At 40.5% G+C, this 20883-nt stretch overlaps 1 protein-coding gene across 1 annotated transcript in view; it reads left to right on the top strand.

Annotated features, from left to right (window-relative positions):
• The window catches only part of GALNT8 (polypeptide N-acetylgalactosaminyltransferase 8), a 36870-nt gene extending 27188 nt beyond the window's left edge, over positions 1-9682 (top strand). Inside the window, exons 7-11 of the mRNA XM_021267619.4 lie at positions 1502-1687; positions 2995-3132; positions 4029-4124; positions 4704-4871; positions 7896-9682. Of these exons, the coding sequence (XP_021123294.1) occupies positions 1502-1687; positions 2995-3132; positions 4029-4124; positions 4704-4871; positions 7896-8066 (759 nt within the window). The 3' untranslated portion in view covers positions 8067-9682. The remainder of the gene's footprint in view (positions 1-1501; positions 1688-2994; positions 3133-4028; positions 4125-4703; positions 4872-7895) is intronic.
• Positions 9683-20883: the final 11201 nt, after the last annotated feature.

Below are 20883 nucleotides of genomic sequence, written 5' to 3'. Positions count from 1 at the left end.
TTTTTTTTTTTTTTTTTTCTTTTAAGTCATCCTCCTTATTTTGGGACAGTGGGACCTTCCACTGTCCCCTTATCTGCTTAACATAGTCCCCACTGCTATGTCTGTGCAATCACTTTTGAATATGCAAGGTTAGTGGATTTTTCCACTGCAAGAGCACAACTTTAATTCTTAAAACAACAACAGAAAGGTCCATGTCCCCTAGAAAGTAATGTATTCTTCAACTTCAGATGTCTTCAAATCAAGAATGTATGACTTCCCCCCCCTCCCCGATATTGTTATCTGGAGTGTCTTCAGCTATTAGGGAACATGTTACAGAACTAAAAATTCCATTAGGAAGTATTTTTGAAAAGTAATGGTGGATGGAGATATTCTAGGAAACCTGAGAAGATTAAAAAACACCATAGTGCTTATCTTTCTAAAGAAATATGAAAGCTAGGGGGCTTTGAAAGACAGTAGTAACCAGGTTCAAAATGAACAAGAGAGAGGAGTAACTTGACTATCCCAGCTGAAGATCTGTGGATCTCCTTCCAAACAGTATGGTGGGTCTTAAAAATTTTCAGTCATTCATGAGAGTACTGAAGAGCTATTGAAGAAAAACCTAGTCAGAGTCAGTAAACACCAGTGAATCACAGGAATAAGCAGAAAGTCCTCTGGCCTGAAAATAAGTGAGGACTGTGAGCGGTAACATGTATTTGGCTTGTTCTTACACTTTTCCAGGAGTAAGTTTGTAGTTTTTCCTGTATACAGAATAGGTTAGATGGACCTTCAGTCCAGTATGGACATATTCTCATGTTCTTACAGTTCTTTTTATTTTTAGTTCTGAATCCTAATTAGTAAGCTTGAGTTTGGATTAGCATAGCTTCTGGCCTCTTGAGGAGCTTCCATACTTTCACTGGTTCATATATAGTAAGGCTGGGTATGTTTGCGCTGGATACTTTGGTACTTTTGAAGTGTTGGCTGTTGCCTGCTTAGGTATCTCTTTGAATGCCATGCACGTATTTTCCAGGAACCCACTGGATTTTTTTCTTCCCCTTTAATTCTTCCTAACGTACAGGATGAATTTTGTTCTCAGGATGTTCCAGGCAATGTCACTGCTCCTGAGAGTTCCTGATTCAGACCCACATCCACCACAGTATTTAGCAGTCTAGCTTCTAATGAGACTGTTTGGAGGCATATACCAGTTTTCCTTAGAGTATTGAAGTGGTTCTGAGTGCCTTGCAACAGGAAACTTGTGAGCAGTTCTGTTGATGATGATGGCAAAATAAAAGTAAGAAAGAATATTCCTTTGCTCTCCTGGACTTGTGATAGGGCTACACACAGTAGAAATGAGAGGTATTAAAAAATTGTCATTCGCTCAAGAAATATAACTTGGAAATGTTGAGGTCATGGCAGTTCATCTGGTGAAAGAATAGGGAGATCAAAAATGGGAACATTTTAACAAAAATGCATACAGCTTGAAGAAATAGGCAACTTTACCTGACATTCTCTCTTCTTGATCCAGGCCTGGCAGTGTGGAGGTAAAATAGAAGTACTGCCCTGTTCGAGAATTGCTCATTTGGAAAGAGCTCACAAGCCTTACTTGCCAGACTTGAGTATTGCATTGAAACGCAATGCCTTGCGAGTAGCGGAAGTATGGATGGATGAATACAAGTACATGGTCTACTTTGCATGGAATCTTCCAGTTGAGGTGGCAATGTTTTCCTATGTTTCAAACTGATAATGAGGGTTTAAAAGTGGTCAAATAAGAGCATATGGCCACAGGAAAAGAGACAAGCTATCATGGTTATAAGAGTGGTTATTAAAAAAAAAAAGTTATTAATATTGATATGGTGCTAATTATTGGTATGGATGACATTTAAGAGCCATGATCATAGACTTGTTCCTCTTTTGCTACGAAAGCAGTGTGAATTACATCAGGCACCACTCATAAAGTGGTTCATTCATGTTAATCATAGTATATTGACTTCTCATTTGGCTTGATGTTCTTAACACTCACTGAAATCTATGAAGTAAGTCTTATAAAAGTAGGTCCCTGTTTGATTCTTTTTCAAACTTTCTGGTTCCCTCTCACTTTGTGAAGTCATTTACTGTTCAAGTTTTTTTTCCTTCTGTTCATGAAAAACATTTTTACGCTGCTATTTTTCCTTTAATAATAATCTGTCCTTTAATTATGTTTCTTTTACTTGTTCATTTTATATATATATATGTATATATTTAATTAACTTCAGTACTTCTGAATATGATTTAAACCTGTACAAACTGTTGAAGATATGGAATTGTCAAGTCATTTGAGTCTGTACATCTTTGGTTAATAACAAGAACTGTATGAATTTTCCCAGTCTGCCCTTAGTGGGTTTATGAATCTTTAACAAAGGAAGAATAGCTTCCCATCTACTTGTATTTTCCTTATATTAAAGAAACAAATCAAAATATATAGTCATATACTATAAATTAAAGCTTCAGAATAATTCATTTCCCTTTCCCATTAATTAACCTTTACAGTAAATAAATGGATTTTTTCATCTGAATATGGTAGTCATCAAAAACTAAGCTTTTAGTTGTAACATACATAACAGTTTTCACAGTGAATGAAACCTGGGTGAAAATTGTTCTTTTTTAATAATCACTTTCCTCTGGGATGTTGAAATTCTTAAGCTAACTGATTCAGGCCTCAGACTGCATTTTAGAAAACTGCTGAAAGACTGGATATAAATTCTTGTAGGACTTATCTCTGTCAAACTTTACTACTTTGATATTCTTTATATGTATGAAATCATAACATGTTTGTTTTTCATCAGTGTATTGGTACTTCTAGTCAAAACAAGTTCTGAATTTCTGAAGCTTAAAAACGTGCATGGATTTTTTTTTTTTTTAAATGACCTTTTGAATATAATTTGTATGTCATTAGTAGAAAATATGGGGAAATAAGTCTGTGTTTTTCCTGGTTTCTCAGATGACTTTTATGTTCTGAAATTAAGTATGGTGTTCTTGCAGAATTCTGGAATAGACTATGGAGATGTTTCTTCCAGAAAAGAGCTAAGGAAAAAACTGAACTGTAAAGGCTTTGACTGGTACATAAAAAATGTTTACCCTAATTTAAGATTTCTTCCCAACATTGTTGGCTATGGAACAGTAAGTACTGAATCTATTTCAAGTATGGAACAACTCTCTAGTGTTAGGAAGAAGTGTTGCAAACATTGTTTTTCTGATTGTAATATATTTCCCTCGAAACTTTAAAAAGTCTTTTAACATGTCTTTCTAGACACTAAAGCTTTCAAACATCTTTTTTCATATTAGTTGTCAAACTAGAATTTCTGAACTGTGGTTATTGCATATGTACTGATGGGAACACAAAAGTAATTTTGGAAAGTGCTTAATATGCATTGTTCTACTATATGCAAAATTTACCAACTGATCAACAAAAATAGATCAACAACTTCTTGTAAGTACCTGCATTTTTCCATGAAGTAGAACAGTAAGGATTGGATTGTATGGATTTTTTTCTGCAGCAGTTAGCAGGATAATTTGAAAAACATGAAAGTATGAATTGAGATAGCAAATAGTTTAGCAATAGTTCTAGAGAATAGCAATATATATAATTGCAGTAGTTCTCCCTCTTTACAAAAGGGAGAACTAATCATCCAGGCTGCAGTGGCTTCTTAATATAGCTAGACAGTTTCTAGACCCAGGCTGGAGCTGGGCAGTGGTACCCACCTGTTTGGAGCTGCCTGATGACTTCTGAGATGGAGCAACATTAGACAATGTTAATGAACCTTTGAAGTACCTTAGAATTTGCTTTTGATTTTTACTCTTATGAATAATTACTACAATAGTAATTCAAAGTGTTTTTTTTCTTTTTTTCTTTTTTTCTTTTTTTTTCCTAAAACCATATTACATTTCCCACTTCAGGATTCAATACTGAGCTCTGAATAAAGGAACATTACTCTTAGGACAGTTTTTAAAATTAGTGATGAGGTCAAAAATAGAATTGCTGTTCTTCATGGTAAATTTTGTATTTTGTTCTGTAGATGAAAAACACATTGAAAGAAGACATCTGTATTGATCAAGGTCCGGTCCCTGGAAACACACCAATTATGTATCCCTGTCATGCATACTCACCACAGGTAATGCAAACAAGTGAACAGATATTCACATGTGAGGTATTGCTAACTGTTCCTTTTCAGCTCTCAAAGGGACATGAAAAAGGTACTGCAGGACTATTCTCTCTATGCTTTTGAAAGGAAAATATTAAACTTTATTCCATTAAATTCTGATCCCCAATCCAACTGGTAGCAGAGCAGGCTCCTGCAGATATCTGAGTGCATTAAAGGTTTTTGATTTTGCCTTACTGAAAAATGTGAGACCTTATGTTGATACTGATCCTGTTAATTGACAGAAGATCAGTGCATTAAAAGGGAGAGAGATGGAGCTCTTCCACACACCTCACTGCATATTCTCTCCATGGGTAGGAAGCTGAGGGTTACCATTCAGGAGTAAGCATATGGCTTTTTTTCATTATCACAGGAGAAAGATATTGTATGGTGTCACATTTGTCCTAGTTTAATTACTGAGATATCAGTGAGTACTGGTACTGTACAGCTGATGTCGCTCAATATCAGTTTGGGAACTGTATTCTATCAATGTGCTGATGACATTTCTTTAGTACTTTAATTCACTGTCAGTGGTGTCACCTTGCCTTTCAGCACCTGTTTTATCACAGCACAGGAGAAATGTACATAGGAGGTTTACATGCCCGACTAAATGCAGTTGATCGATGTGTAACAGACCCTGGGAGAGGGGACCTGCCAATTTTAGAGCAATGTGACATAGCTGTGAGTAAAGGTCTGAACTTGCACTGGGATTTTAAGCAGGTAGGTGCATTTCTATGCTCCCACATTTTGATAAGCTTTCCCATTATGAGGAACCCTTAAACACATTCATTGCAAAGCAGCTTGCCTCTGAATAGTGTTGCCTCAGTTTCAAGACTTGCAGGTGTCACTACAAGAGCTAAGGTGAAGTTGATTGAGTCCTCAGGGGTGTGTGAATGGTCACACAACAGATGCTGACTGAGTTACCAGAATTTAACCAGTCCTCACTTGTTATCTGAACCATAGTCACTTACATTTGTCCATCTGTCTTGTCTGTCTGGGTGGAATCAGCTGGCTTAAGCCTGTTACACAAAGGTTAAAGAATAAAGGTTTTTAATTTTTAGCTGAGAAGACTAAAAACATTCACTTGCTCACAGCTCAGCTGAAAGGTAGGAAATGTGCAAGCCCAGGAATCTCTATTGCTTTTGGTCTGACTGTGCATCATGAACCCTCTCCACTATCCACCATCTGTCTTCCCAGTCTTCTCATGGGACCTGTTGGTCTTAAGGGAGAAGACACCACATCCTGCACCCTCTCCAGTACTTTCATCTGTAACAGTGTCTGAGCATGGATGTCCTAGCCAGAGATCAGGCTAGGTTTATCCTTTCAGTGCTCTGGTTACAGCTGGCCATTAGAGTCTTCATGCTATGAAAAGGTCAGTTGTCTCCATTTGTGCAGTATTTATGCTAGCTGATGCTGACACGCTTAAGAGCCTCAGTGATATTTTCATCTTCTGTACTCAGTACCTCTTCCTTCTGCTTAGTCAACTAGTCTAGGAAGAGATACAGCCATGGCATGTCATGGTGCTGGGGGAGGATAAACTGGCAGCAACAGCAATGATGGAGGGAGAGGTGGGAAAGGAAGCCATGCATCTTCACCCTTGTCAGGCAGTTCAAACCTTATTATGTAATTAGTACTTAATTAATTTTACATATAATGTATGGGCAATGTCTACTATATATCCCTCTCAGTGAAAAATTAAACAGGAGACAAATCCAGTAAGAGTGGTAGAGAATAGAGTTGAACTGGTGAAAGACAAAGTAATTTCCAGTGAAGTATAACAAATAATATAGATCTACATGTTCTCCAGAAATTCGAATACGGAATTTCTTTTATCTTTAGTCTGGGCTGTAGCCATAAAACTTAGAAAAAAGTGCAGGTGTGTTTCTGGAAGATTTAGATCCACCTTAAAAGTAAACTTTCAGTTCCTCGTATGTGTCAAGCATTATCGTAGTGCAACAACTGGCAAACAGTAGCCAGTTAAGATCCTGTTGGTCTGGAGCCCAGCTACTTGTCAACATCCTCGTTTCCAGTGTTATGAGATGACTTAATCACACCCCACTCCACTCACAACAGTTAAAACTGAAATATTAACTTAGAGATAAGGGATGACTATTCTTTTATCTGTTATTAGTTTTGTTGAGAAATAGGATGCAGTGTTACGAGTTATTTAGAAACAGGATACAGTGTTAAGAATTGGCAGTCTGTTGAAGTTCCTGCTGACTGGAAGAGGGAACTTCATAACCCCCATTTTTAAAAAGAGTTTTTATCTTTAAAAAAAAATATTAAAAAATTCTCTTTTTAAAAGGGAAGATCCAGGGAACTACAGGCCAGTCAGTCCCACCTCTGTGCCTGGCAAGATCATGGAGCAGATCCTCCTGGAAACTATACTAAGGCACATGGAAAATAAGGAGGTGATTGGTAATAGCCAACATGGCCTCATTAAGGGAAGATTGTGCTTGGCAAAGCTTGTGGCCTTTTGCAATGGGGTTACAGCATTGGTGGATAGGGGAAGAGCAAAACATATAATTTGTGTGGATTTGTGCAAAGCATTTGACACTGCCCTGCATGATATCCTTGTCTTTATATTGGAAAGATATGGATTTGGTGGATGGACCACTCACTGGGTAAGGAATTCATAGGATGGTCACACTCAGAGTTGTGGTCAATGGCTCAATGTCCAGGTGGAGATCAGTCATGACTGGTGTCCCTGAGGGGCAGGTATTGGGACTGACACTGTTTAACACCTTTATCAGTGACGTGGACAGTGGGATTGAATGCACCCTCAGCAAGTTTGCTGATGACACCAAGCTGAGTGGCACAGCTGACATGCTAGAAGGAAGGGATGGCATGCCGAAGGACTTGGACAGGCTTGAGAAGTGGGCTTGTATCTACATCATGAGGTTCAAAAAGGCCAACCATAAGGTATTGCATCTGGGTCAGGGCAATGCCAAGCACAAATACAGGCTGGGAGGAGAATGAATTGAAAGCAGCCCTGAGGAAAAGGACCTGGGGGTGTTAGTTAATGACAAGCTCAACATGAGCTGTCAATATGCCCTTGTAGCCTAGAAAACCAACCTTATCCTGGGCTGCATCAAAAGAAGTGTGGCCAGCAGGCTGAGGGAGGTGATTCTCCCCCTCTGCTGTGCTCTTGTGAGGTAGATTTATGTTACATATTAGGAAGGTAGATTTAGATTACATATTAGGAAGGAATTCTTTCCGATGAGGGTGGTGAAGCACTGAAACAGGCTGCCCGGAGGAGCTGTGGATGCCCCGTCCCTGGAAGTGTTCAAGGCCAGGCTGGATGGGGCTTTTAGGAACCTGGTCTAGTGAGAGGTGTTCCTGCCCATGGCCAGGGGGTTGGAACTGGATGGTCTTTAAGGCCCCTTCCAATCCAAACTGTTCTGTGATTCTATGATTCTATGATTATGATTCTATTATTTTATAATGTAATAAAATGTTTATTTGAAGTGTAAAAGGAAAAACAAAAACAAAACAAAACAAGAATTAAAAACTCTGAAAAGCAAACACAAAATAAATCTCTAAATATATTTAATAGGCATTGAAGGGTACCAAAAACTGTCATGTGTCATTAGCGTGAGGCAAGTGTAAAATTTTTCTTTTATATCTGTCACCTAGCAGTCTTTGTCAGACTCATTTGTAGAGGCCAAGACAATTACTTTCTGACTAAGCACTAAATTTAAATGCCCACATCTTCTCTCATATTTTCTTTTTTTCCTTTTGTAGGGATCAGCTGTAATCAACAGAAACACTAAAAGATGCCTTGAAATCACAGCAGACAATACAGGTACATACAGACTTGTAATGCAGACCTGCACGGGACAAAGGTGGAATATTCAACACACAGTAAAGGACTGGGGAAAGACCAAAGATGTGGAACACAGGATACAGCAGTGACAGTGTTCAACTGAGGATCTTTTTCTTTGAAAATTGCTATGTTCATAACACAGCACTGAAAGCAGTGAACTGAAGAGTTTGATAGCAAGGGTTTTTACAATGTGTTACTTACTATAATAGCTGTCATCTACTGATGCAAAGGTACATATTCATCTCTCTGTGTTCTTGGCATCCCTTGCCAATCCCACTCCTACCCATGAGTTCCTTTGGCTAGGACTGGAATTGTCTTTGCTCTGTTTCGTCATCACCAGAGAGAAGCAGTTACTCCTAAAAGTGTTTCAGCCCACCTGAGTTATTTATGATGTCATTTGGAAGTGCTTACCTCTGCTCATTAATGTAGAGCAGGTGCAAGGTCTCTCACTTTGTAACTTATGAATATTCAGAAATAAAAAATATGGGCCTAAGGCTTCTTGCTTAATCACAGTTTATGAGTTTATCTTAGGCTGAATTGGACAATTTTTCTTGGGTGATGCAGATAATGCAATACTTCTTGTCATGATGTGTTCATGCTAGTTGGTGAAATGAAGTGCATTTTCTTTCTGTATAATTTACCTGGACATGAATCATTTTCTCAGTAAAGTTTATTATTTTCAGCAGTGTGCTACACTAAGGCTGTTTTATGAATACCTTCATGAAGCTGATTTATGTGAGCCAGCTAATAGCGTGGATTAAGGGGGATTTAATTCAGTAGTTTCTGCAAACTAATATAAGGCCAGTGCAGTAGTGTATGCCTGTTGAAAAAAACAAGTAAAATACAATCAGAGTTGCTAATGAGAGGCAAACTCCGGTAAGAATTCCTCTTCTCTAGTATAGAAATAGGGGTAGGAGGAACTGGCTGTCCTACTTAGAGTAACCACTCCTAGGACCTACGTTTATTTGTTAAAGGGAACTCCTGCAAAACAAACTCACTGAAACTATACAGAGTTTCAGCCTGAAGTAATTTCATTATCAAAAAAGTGCCAAGCATTTTATTTGATTAGAAAATGTGTTCAGAGTTTGTTTGAATATAATCTCATGAATTGATATGACTTCTGTTTTCCGATTTCTCTGTAAACTTGGTGTGAACCATCTATCCCTGATATTCAGGTCTGGAATTGGAGAAACTCTTAAAAGAAAATCTTTGGTGGCTTTTTTTTTTCCCCTTGAAAATTGATTTTTAAAAGTGATACATTTTATCCAGATTGGATTTAACCTACTAAAATTAACTCTTACTCCCATGTTTTGTGTCAAAGCCAGACACCAAAGAAAATGTTTTATATGTGCTCTGCTGGTTTTCTGCATCTTCAGCAGTGTGTCTGACCAAAGCCAAAGGATTTAGCAATTTGGAAAGCACAGTGAAGATTGTGGAAATTTTGCCAGCACTACTGAGAATATAATCTGGCTTGCTGCTGGTGGTGATAGTAAATAAAAAGTGTTCACTTAACCATTTCTTCATCTTAATATGCCACTTTAATACAACCAAAATGTAATAGGCATTTGAACAATTTTGTTTTGAAATTAGAGTTTGGAAAACATCAAAATATTCCAGAAAGTCTGGATATTCTGTTTCTTAATGTATGGCCAACAGTTATACACAAGAATCAACAACAAAACAAAACACTTCAAATGTACTAATATATTGGTTTCTCTCAAGTGTGTGTTGTCTTGTTTTTTTGAAGCCCATTCACAAATGAAACTGTTTGGCTAATTTAGCAGACAGGAAAGACAGTAGCCACAAGAGAATAACTCAGTTTTCTGACTAGTGCTTTCTGGTGATGCTTGGTGAGACATAAAGAACAATTTAGTGTTTTTTTTTGTTTGTTTGTTTTTTTTTTTTTTTGTTTTTTTTTTTTTTTGTTTGTTTGTTTGTTTTTTGTTTTTTTTTTGTGTGTTTTTTTTTTTGTTTGTTTTGTTTGTTTTTGGTGCTACAGCAGTAATACATTGCTCTCACTAATAATACTTTGATATACTTTGAATACTTTTGCATGAGGGTGGAACTAATGCATGATTTCTCAGGAAGTCAAGAGTAGGTGTAGAAACGGTATGTCATGGTGTGTCATGAGAAGGAACCTATGACTGTAGCTGTGGTGGTTTCAGTGCAATGGCTAGCTAAGCTCCCACCAGACCCCCTGCTCCTGCGTGGGCTCCCCTCCACAGGCTGGCCCAGAGATCTGCTCCATGTGGGACCCATGGGCTGCAAGGGGACAGCCTGCTCCACCAGGAGCCTCTCCACAGGCTGCAGGGGAACTTTGTCTCCAGTGCCTGGAGCACCTCCTGCCCTCCTGCTGCACTGATCTTGGTGCCTGCAGGCCTGGTTTTCTCACATGTTCTCAGTTCTCTCTCCAAGCTGCTGTTTAACAGCCGTTTTTCCCTTAAACATGGTCTCAACAGAAGTATTAGAAGTGTCACATATCGGCTCAGCTTTGGCCAGTGGTGGGTCCCTTTTGGAGCCAGCTGGAACTGGCTGTTCTCTAACATGGGGCAGCTTCTTGGCTTTTCCTATAGAGACCCCTCCTGCAGTCCCCCCTGCTACCAAAACTTTGCCACAGAAGTCCAATGAGTAAGTGAATGGGATCTCTTCTTGATCTGGTAACCAGTCATTAGCTGAATGTTCAGAAATGCAGAAAATCACCTCAGCTCCTGCAGAATGACACGTGAGTCATGTGTTAAACAGAGGAAAACAAGTAATAAATAATAACATAGAAGTTTTTAATGAGTGTTCAGATGCAAAGGAAAGGGAAACTTTAATTCAAAGCAAATATCAACAAAATGACTGAGATTCATACCACTGTGAAGTAAGCCATAGCAGCACATACAGAATAAAGCTTTTCTCCTTGGTTTTACGCTTAAGCAATCTTGACCTTACTGCATATTTACTGCATATTTTGATATAAATACAGCTTTGGAGGAAGATCTAGAAAGGGATAATAAGTTTTTCTGCAATATTTGGTGGAACGGGGAGAAGAGTCAGTCTAGAGGCAGGAGCTATTTAATGGACTACTAACCAACAATCTCTTTAAATGGAAAATAAATCAGAGAACAGAACATCCTTTCAGCTTGCACCAGGGGATTTGTTTAGTTCTGACCAACAATGTTGTGGGGAACTGTGAAAATAACATTTATATTTGTTTTCATTTATGTTTTTGACTGATTTTTCCACCTAAAATTATTTCTTCCTTTTCCCACTCTCACTGCAGAACTAGTCCTTTTGAAATGTTAAGTACATGTGTTACCATTGCAGTATAATACTCTTCTTGCATCAAGAGCAATCCAGTCAGAATCAATGATCAATCTTTAACTAGATGATAGATTAAATTTTATCTGTGAGAAATGTATCTGTCAAAAGCAAAAGTAGCCTCATTAGGTATGAGAAACTTTAGCAAAAGAATTTGTATTTTCAGAAAGGTAATTTACTACACATTTCACTAGTTCACCACTATGCATGTCCCAGTCAGAACACAACTTTTCCATTCCTGCACAAGACAGAAATAGCTCACTTTGTTTGTTGGTTTGATTTGATATTCCTGGGCTTTATTCATCCTATTTAAGCTGCCATACATCTATTTGTTTTTCTGCACATATCTTCCAGCACTTTGTGTTTTCTGTCCCCCTCCTCCCCCACACTTATTTTTTTTTCTCTGCTAAGTATCCTGTGAATGCATGTTCTTTGAAATCTTCAGCAGACTGTGAATCTGAGCTTTTCCTTCTGCTGAGAGAGGCAGATGAGTTGAGGACATCCACCAGTTTGACAGGTATTGGGGGATATGAATGATTGCCAGCAGAGAGAGGCAGAGCTTCTCACAGACAGCCACCCAGAATCTCTCAGTAACCAAAGCACAAGCCTGAAGATTGCCAACAAATTAAGGAGTTCATCAACTACACAGGGTAGGACAGGGTAATGTCCTGTCCCTCACTCCTGATAAGGATTGCACTAGGGCTTTGCATAAATGTTATTTAAGCAATTACCATCAGTATTTAAAACTAGAAACATATGGTTTAATGGCAAACATTATCTTGAGGGAAGACAGTAGTTTGATAAAGAGAAAATACTCATCTTATACAGGTAACTTTGCAAAGATGTTGTCAATTCAGCATATTTCCAGGAAAAGAGGTGCAATATTAGAGTGCTACACTGACAGCCATATTGAAAAAGACTGTGATAAATATGTGCAAACCTGTGATGCAAGGAAACTTCATCTGATAGTTATCACACACTGGAGCCATCCAAGTTTGCCTCTGCATCTCCTTTGGACTTGAATTTCTGTGTGTCTGACCACACCACACCTTCTCTTCCAAGGTGCTGCCTGTCTCGTTGATGTTCTTTGTCTTCTAGTCCTTGGAGATCAGGGCTCTAGCAATTATCCATGCAGTGCTACAAGTATTACTCTATTTCTTGTTCCCGTTTCCTAAAGCAACATAACCTGCCGACTTCCTCCAGCAGCTACTCCATCTGCTGCCTACATAACTCCACTAGATCACATCTTGCACAGGTGGAGCACCCCATACTCCTCCACCCAAGAGTGTGGGCTGCAAAATCTCCACCTGGACAGCAGCCTCCCTGAAGCTCTGTCTGGATGGCCTCCACTTGTCCACGGCTGGCATGGCTAGGTTCCTGGCTGCTGCAGAGCACAGCACATGCCTGGTCTCAACTACTATTCTACCAAGAATCTCAGAGCACAGCCTATAAGCACTGATTATTGCCTGAAGACCTTGAGCTTCTCAGTAGGTTTGCACAGACTGCAACATGCCAGAGAGACCATCGAGGCACACACAGTACGAGAGTGTTGGGACTCAGGAACCCCCTCAGACACCTCCTGGGACTTCACAAGCCTCGCGTGCTTCTCAGCACACTGAGACTGCTGCTGACCTTCAGAAGAAGCTACAGAACAGATTAAAACTGCAGTAATCCATGTTTATTGAATATCTGTGGTTAAACATCCTGCCCACTCCACCCCCAATCAATAGCATGCCTTTAGGGTTGCAAGGAAAAAGCCCTTTAAACAAGGTGATGATGACACACACTTTCTGCTGTGAGATAAGCAAAGAAGGAAGTTTCAGTGTGTCAGTTCTGGGACATCTGTCTGTGAGATCCTGAACTACACTGTGAAGGAACCTACATCTCTGCCTCCAAGAGATGATTTGCCTCCTACTTGGGCAAATATGTGGTTACTCACTAGTCTAAATTGTATCTTACTTCAAGGTATCTTAATTGTGTAATTTTCCTTCCTTTTAATCTGTCTTAAGACTGTGTGTACAATGGGTGTGTAATGTGTAGGCAAACATGTAATAGCCTTAATTTATCATTGTTCTCATAAAACAGTTTATTTTGTAATGAAAGGATTGATTTTCTGCGACCTTAAAATGATTTTCACCACTGCTTCTTGGATGGTCTTTCAAGCCTTTGAAGGGAGTGCAAAGGATGTCAGACCTTTCTAAAACAAGGGAACAAGAGATACTCTACTTCATTTACCTTATCCTGGCAGCTATAGGTAGAATTTTAAGGAAGTAATTTAAGGAAGGAATGTTCATTGCCATTATTTGTCTGGTAATTTTGGACAAAAGATGAAAAAATATTTTGCAATTTGGCAATTCCATGCAGCTTGAAATTCAAGTAAGCTTGTGTTCACATACTTTGGCAGTAAGGGAGCAGATGATTTTGTGATACATCTGAAAATTCATTATTTTCTAGAGAAAACAAATCACCAAATCAAATAATTTGCTTGAAACAGAGATCTCTCCACATACAAAATCATATTAGTATTTTGGATAAGTGATACAATTGTTAGGAGCTATGATTCAGAGATTGAAAACTGGCAGGTGTGCTGACAAAGGCCAGGCATGGCCCAGCACCACTGTATCAATCTTCAGCTATTATCATCAGATGAGTGTGTTGGCTGCAATGGGATTATCAAGAGTCATCTAAATGAATCTTATTTGCGCTGGTGGAGTACTGCAAAGATCCAAGGCAACTGGAAGGTAACTGAACAGCAAGAGTTTCTATTTTCCTTCTCAGTAGCTGGGAAGATAGTGAACTGAAATTCTTAAAGTCTTGGCCACCTGGGCACCCTGCCGGCTCATGTTCAGGCAAGCATCAATCAGCACTCCCAAAATCCTTTTCCTCTACACAGCTTTCGAGTCACTCTACCCCAAGCCTGTAACGCTGCATGAGATTGTTGTGGCCAAAGTGTAGGATCCAGAACTTAGCCATATTGAACCTCATCCCATTGGCCTCTGCCTGTCGACCCATCCTGTCCAGGTCCCTCTGCAGGGCCTTCCTACCCTCTGGCAGATCAACACTTCCCCCCAGCTTGCTGTCATCTGCAAACTTACTGAGGGTGCACTCAATTCCCTCATCCAAATCATCAATAAAGATATTAAAGAGGATGGGCCCCAACACTGCCCCTTGCAGAACACCACTGGTGACCAGTCTCCTGCTGGATTTCACTCCATTCACCAGCACTCTCTGGGTCTGGCCCTCCAGCCAGTTTGTAACCCAGCAAAGAGTGTACCTGTCCAAGCCATGGGCTGCCAGCTTCTCAAGGAGAATACTGTGGGAGACCATGTCAAAGGCCTTGCTGAAATCTAGGTAGACTACATCAACAGCCTTTCCCTCATCCACCAGGTGAGTTACCTGATCAGCTCCCTCAGCACCCTTGGGTGGATCTCATCTGGCTCCATGGACTTGTGGCAGTCCAGGTGGAGCAACAGGTTTCTAACTCTCCTCCTGAAGTGTTGGGGGTTTATCCTGCTCCCTATTCCAGACTTCCAGGCTGAGGACCCCAAGGATAACTGGTCTGACTATTAAAGACAGATGTAAAGAAAGTATTAAGAATCTCAGCCTTTTTCTTATCCTCAGCAGTTATGTTCCCCACCACATCCAGTAAAGGATGGAGATTCTCCTTGGCCCTCCTCCTACCATTAATATATTTGTAAAAACATTTTTGTTGTCTTTATGTGGACACTTTGATCTCTAGTGAGGGACATGAAGAGAAGACCTCACCTAATTTGACACGTTTTACACCTTGTGGACATAGCCTTGTAGTGTGCAGTTTTAAATGTGTGGAATAGTAGAAGCAGAAGCTACTTAGCATTTTCCCTTTGGTTACTGAAACCATCCATGGTGAATTTCATGCTTTTTCCAACTCATCTGCAAGTCCTAAGAGCTCAGTTACCAAAAGGGAGAACACTACCAAAAAGTAGCACAAGGTGAACAGAGGAGAGTCAAGCTTAAAATGTCTCAAAGAGAGCTATCATTGTGCAGGGGTGAACCACTGGCTTTTGAGGTGGCTTCTTTGGCTACCCAGTAGCATGCACATGTTGTGAAAGAAAAGAGGCCAGTCCGCATGTAGAGATTGCCTTTGCCGTCCACTGTCTCCAGCATCCAACCCTCCTGTTAATAGCAGATAATGCTCTACCTGTTCCACTGCTGTTCTTATTACTCCAACCAGGGCAGTGGGTAGTGCTCTGAGATGCAGGGCACAAACCAACATCCAGCAGAATAGTCTGCTTCTATTCTTTTGTCATTTGGTCCTTCACAGAGAAATCCTTTAGTGTCTTCCTGTTTGAAACAGGATGAACAACTCGGGATAGAAATTATCTCTCTCATATCATGCTTCTACTTTCTTCCTATATAGAAACTGTAAAAGTGTCTGTCTGCTTGAAGCCTCCACAGATGAGGTGTTTCCCAAAGCATGGTGCTGTAATGAACAATCTCTCAGGGACCATGACAAAATCTGCAGAGTATTAAGCATATCTGAAATATAAACCAACGTTTCTTGCTGTAAAGAATGCCTTTATGAATGTTGCTAAAGGAAAGGCATAATCTATTACCAGTAGCCTGTTTAACTGGTGCTGACCCTTGATTGTGTGATAACTTTATTTTGAGAGGCTGTGTACATCCAGGGCTGGTTGCTGCTGGTATAATTTGTCTAATGGGCAGCAAATATGAACATTGTAGGCAGGTTGTGGTCTTGCCCTGCAATAGGACTGGTCTGCCACTCTTGTGGAGTAGTGTTTTCTGGCTTAAAACATGGCCAGGTTACTAAGAAAGTGCTATCCATTGTTTTCAGACAAGTGAAATGTGTTCCTTGGATGACAAACACAGGGAGGAAAAAGATGTAAGGAATCTTCTTGATATGGACTTTCTCTTTTGCTATATCATCCCAGTGTAGGGGCTGACTGATCTTATGAAAACCGAGTTCACTGTTAACATAACAGACAGTTCAACTGTAGCAGAGACATCCGAGAAGAGAATATATAAGATGACAAGAGGTGGTAGCCATTGTTTCATGCCGTAGATTCAGGTACTTCTGTTTTGAGGGTGATGATGTGGGACAACATATCACAAATACATACACCTGTCGTGGTTCCGCTCGAGTGGGCAGCCGAGCTCCACCACAGCCGCACTCTCACTCCCCATCCTCAAAGAGGAATGGGGAGAAAATATGTGAAAAGGGCTCAAGGGTTGAGATAAGGACGAGAAAATCACGCAATAATTATTGTAACGGGCAAAACAGACTCAGCATAAGAAGATAGTAAGATTTATTGCTCATTACTAACAAGCTAGAGAAGTGAGAAACAAAGGAAAGAAACCAAAAGCACCTTCCCCCCCATCCACCCTCTTCCACCTCATCCCCCCGAGCAGCGCAGGGGAACGGGGGAATGGGGGTTATGGTCAGTCTACAGCACTTCTTCTCTGCCGCTCCTTCTCGGTCACTCTCGTCCCCTGTGCTGTGGGGTCCCACCCACGGGATGCAGTCCTTGATGAACTGATCCGGCGTGGGCTTCCCACAGGCAGCAGGTCTTCCAGAACTGCTCCAGATATGTGTCCGTACCACGGGGTCCAATACCTCAGGAGAAAACTGCTCCAACCTGGCTCCCCTACGGGCAGCAGCTCCTGCCAGGTCACCTGCTTCTGCGTGGTCTCCTCTCCACGGGCTACAGATCCGGCCCGGAATCTGCTCCGGCAGGGGTCTTCCACAGGCGGCAGCCTCCGTTGGTGCAAGGCCACCTGCTCCACCGTGGTCTCCTCCACGGGCTGCAGCGTGGAACCCTGCTCCACCGTGGTACTCCATGGGCTGCAGGGGGACATCCTGCTTCACCATGGTCCTCACCACAGGCCGCAGGGGACTTCTGCTCCGGCGCCTGGAGCACCTCTCCCCCTCCTTCTACACTGACCTTGGCACCTGCAAGGCTGTTTCTCACTCCCTTGACTCTCCCGGCTGCTGTGTGGTGCAGCGTTTTTTTCCCTGTCTTAAATATGCTCTCACAGAGGCACAAAACAACATCGCTTATTGGCTCAGATCTGGAAAACAATGGGGCCCTTCCTAAACATGGGGTGGCTTCTAGAACTTTCTCACAGAAACCACCCCTATGGCTCCCTGCTACCAAAACCTTGCCACGTAAACCCACTACAACACATCTTCTCCAAACTGTAATTGAAATGCTTCCTTCTCCTTCATTCCTTGTCCCCAGAACAAAATTACAGAGATGTTTTTTTCCCCAAAATATGCATGTGTACATGTGAATGCAGGGAATTCCCATGCCCATTCCAATCAGAATGTTTATTTATTTATTTATTTATTTATTTTCTCCTCAGGAAAGCACAAAATATTTTCAAAGACATAAAATAATTATTTACCTAAAAAGTAAATATACCTGTAGGAGAGAAACAAATTTTCAGTCAATCCATGCAATTTTCCTTGCTTCCCATGGAGAGAGCTAATAAAATCAGTCTGTAAGTGCTTTTGTTACTCATTGTTTATTAGCCCTGCAACAGACATCATGTAGAGGAACAGAGGTCTTACAGTGAAGAGCCTTCAATTCATGTGAAAGCAGTCAGGTACAGAACAGGGGAGAGATGTGCCTCAATTGAAGGCTCAATGTCCAGGAGGAGACCAGTGATGAATGGTGTTGCACAGGGGTCAGTATTGGGACTGACACTGTTTAATATCTTTGTCAGTGACATGGATGGTGGGATTGAATGCACTCTCAGCAAGTTTGCCAATGACACCAAGCTGTGTGGTGCAGTAAACACACTGGAGAGAGAGGAAGCCATCCAGAGGGATCTGGCCAGGCTTGAGAGGTGGACCTGGGTGAACCTCGTGAAGTTCAAAAAGGCCCAGTGCAAGGTCCTGCATCTGAAGCAATCCCCAGCACAAATACAGGCTGGGAAGAGAATGGATTGAGAACAGCTCTGAGGAGAAGGACTTGGGGGTATTGGTTGTTGAGAAGATCAGTATGAGCCAGCAACGTGTGCTTGCAGCCCAGAAAGCCAACAGTATCCCAGGCTGCATCAAAAGCAGCATGGCCAGCAAGGTGAGGGAGGTATTCTCCCCCTTTGCTCTGCTCTCATGAGACACCACCTGGAGCACTGCATTCAGCTCTGGGATGCACAGCAGAAGGACATGGAAGTATTAGAAGGAATCTAGAGGAGGGCTACGAAGATTATCAAGGGGCTGGAGCACCTCTCCTATGGAGAAAGGCTGAGAGAATTGGGGTTGTTCAGCCTGGAGAAGAGAGGGCTTCAGGGAGATCTTATAGAGGCCTTCCAGTACCAAAAGGGGGCCTACAGGAGGGCTGGTGAGGGCAGAGTCAGGAGAGCTGACTCTATGTCAGTAAGTGTAGTAATAGGACAAGGGGTAATGGCTTTAAACTAAAAAAAGGTAGATTTAGATTGCATATTAGGAAGGAATTATTTCCTATGAACATGGTGAGGCCCTGGAAGAAGTTGCCCAGAGAAGTTGTGGATGCCTCATCCCTGGAAGCGTTCATGGACAAGCTGGATGAGGCTTTGAGCAACCTGGTCTAGTGAGAAGTATCCCATGGCCAGGGGGTTGGAGCTGGATGATCTTTAAGGTCCCTTCCAACCCAAATCATTCTATTATTCTATAAAATACATGAGGTGATAAAACATCAGACCAACTTGTGGCCTCCTGACATTGTGCAAGTGCTCAGTATTTCCCTTGGTCTTTCAGCAGTCTGCTTTCACAGTGAAGCATTTTCATGAATTTGCAATTTGTAAAACTAAACTTAAATTGTAGAATCATGTAACTTCTTTTACACTGTTAAATTCAGCTAAGACAAAAGATCTTACCTACCAGGATTGCTGAGAAATGCAGGGGCATCTGTTTAAGGCTAAAGAACAAATTAGATACTTTCAGTACACCTCTCCCTTTCCCTTTTTTAGTATGTGTGACATTTGCCTCATTGTCCATGTGGATTTTCTGATATATTGTCTTTCAGTTTCTCAACCCTCTTTGTAGTAGAGATGAAAGAAGGATTTTGTTCCTTGCAGGAACACCAGGATTTCTTCCTAACAAGGTAATTTTTGGATTGCAGGGTGCAAGTTTTATAGCAGAAGATAAAAAAAAAAAAAGCTGGTTCATTCTTTTTACTCTGTGTATTATGCTTTTGCAAAGAGATGAGAGAATTTTGGGGGCCAGCATGGCTAGAATAAAACAATCAAAAAGCTGTGAGATGATGTGAAGTAAACACATGTTCAAGGTTGAAGTTATCAATTGCCTCTTTCTTTTTATATTTGAGAAATGTCTAATATATTTTAAATGCTTCACACATGCAAGTTTTAACAGTAATCTTATTACATAGCCATTGATAAGTGCTAATGTTGAGGCATACTGATTGCCAATGTTCACTTTATAGCTTTGGTTTTACAGATGTGACACTATCACAGGCCTGAATACTCTATTGGAAATTCTTTTGTTCTAAAGAAAAACATGCTTTGTTAAAGCAAAAAAAAAAAAAAAAAAAAAAAAAAAAAAAAAAAGAGGTTTTGAAAGATAACTGCTGTCATCATGTTCTTCTGTCTTAGTTCACCTGATGGCAAAACCAGTTTGTGTTGCAAAGAGTTGAGTGTATTCACTCTCAAATAAAATATATCTAAATTTTATGTCTGTTTTGTTGTTGTTGCCCTTTCCAGAGTCTCCTTTGCTTCCTATGCAAGAGTGTTTGGATGGGTACAAAAGGTAATGTCAGATCCTCTGGTGTGTTCAGTTGTTCTGTGCTAGCTCAGAAGTAATTCAGTCATGTCCTTCCTCACCACCTCCAGAACCACAACTCTGCTTTCATGTGTGCTGAAATCACACATCTTCAGAGTTCATCTGTCTGTGATCCAAAGTCTTGTGCAGTGTAGCACAAATCTTACAGCACTGACCTTAGCTCAGTTTTACTAATAAAAGTTGTTTTCTTGGGTACAGTGAACATACTGATGCTCACCTAGGAGCGTAGTTATCTACTGTGCCAAATATTGTTTTATAGTCTTAAGTTTTATGTATTCAGCTCACAGAGTCAATTTTGCCTGAATGAAAGGGCCACTAGCAGAGAAGGTTGTTGCTTGTTCTATCTAGAAATCATTAATTTTCCTTTTTTTTTTTTTTTTTCCCCTTGCCAAGATATATAAACTATACAAACTATCTAATATAAACTATGATGCACTTCAGTGCATGTGGAGAACTAGACAGAAAGCTGTGATGTGGCAAAGAAGTCTCTCTGGTTCTGTACAGTCTATAACAATTGCAAAACCTTCATGTTCCCAGAGAAGGTAACATGAGGGCAGTGAGAACACCAAACACTTGGGAGCTGGAGGTTCTAGCTTTGGGAAAATTTTAAAAGGGCTTGTTTAATTAGGAAGATTTGTTTTGAATTTAAGGAAAAATGAGCATATGTAAATGTTATTTTTTTCCCCTCAGAATTAATTCAATGTTTTGGTGAAGAGTAATTTATCATTAGCTTGAGATTTTTGTTTCTGAGGATTGAAATGTACTGTCCTAGTTCTTGTTCTGACAGTGCTGTGAATAGAGTTATATTTGTTGTATATGTG

The sequence above is a fragment of the Anas platyrhynchos genome, chromosome 1 (assembly GCF_047663525.1).
Source record: "Anas platyrhynchos isolate ZD024472 breed Pekin duck chromosome 1, IASCAAS_PekinDuck_T2T, whole genome shotgun sequence".
NCBI lineage: Eukaryota > Metazoa > Chordata > Aves > Anseriformes > Anatidae > Anas > Anas platyrhynchos.
Note: the sequence above shows the minus strand (reverse complement) of the source record. Positions and strands in the feature narration are given on the sequence as shown.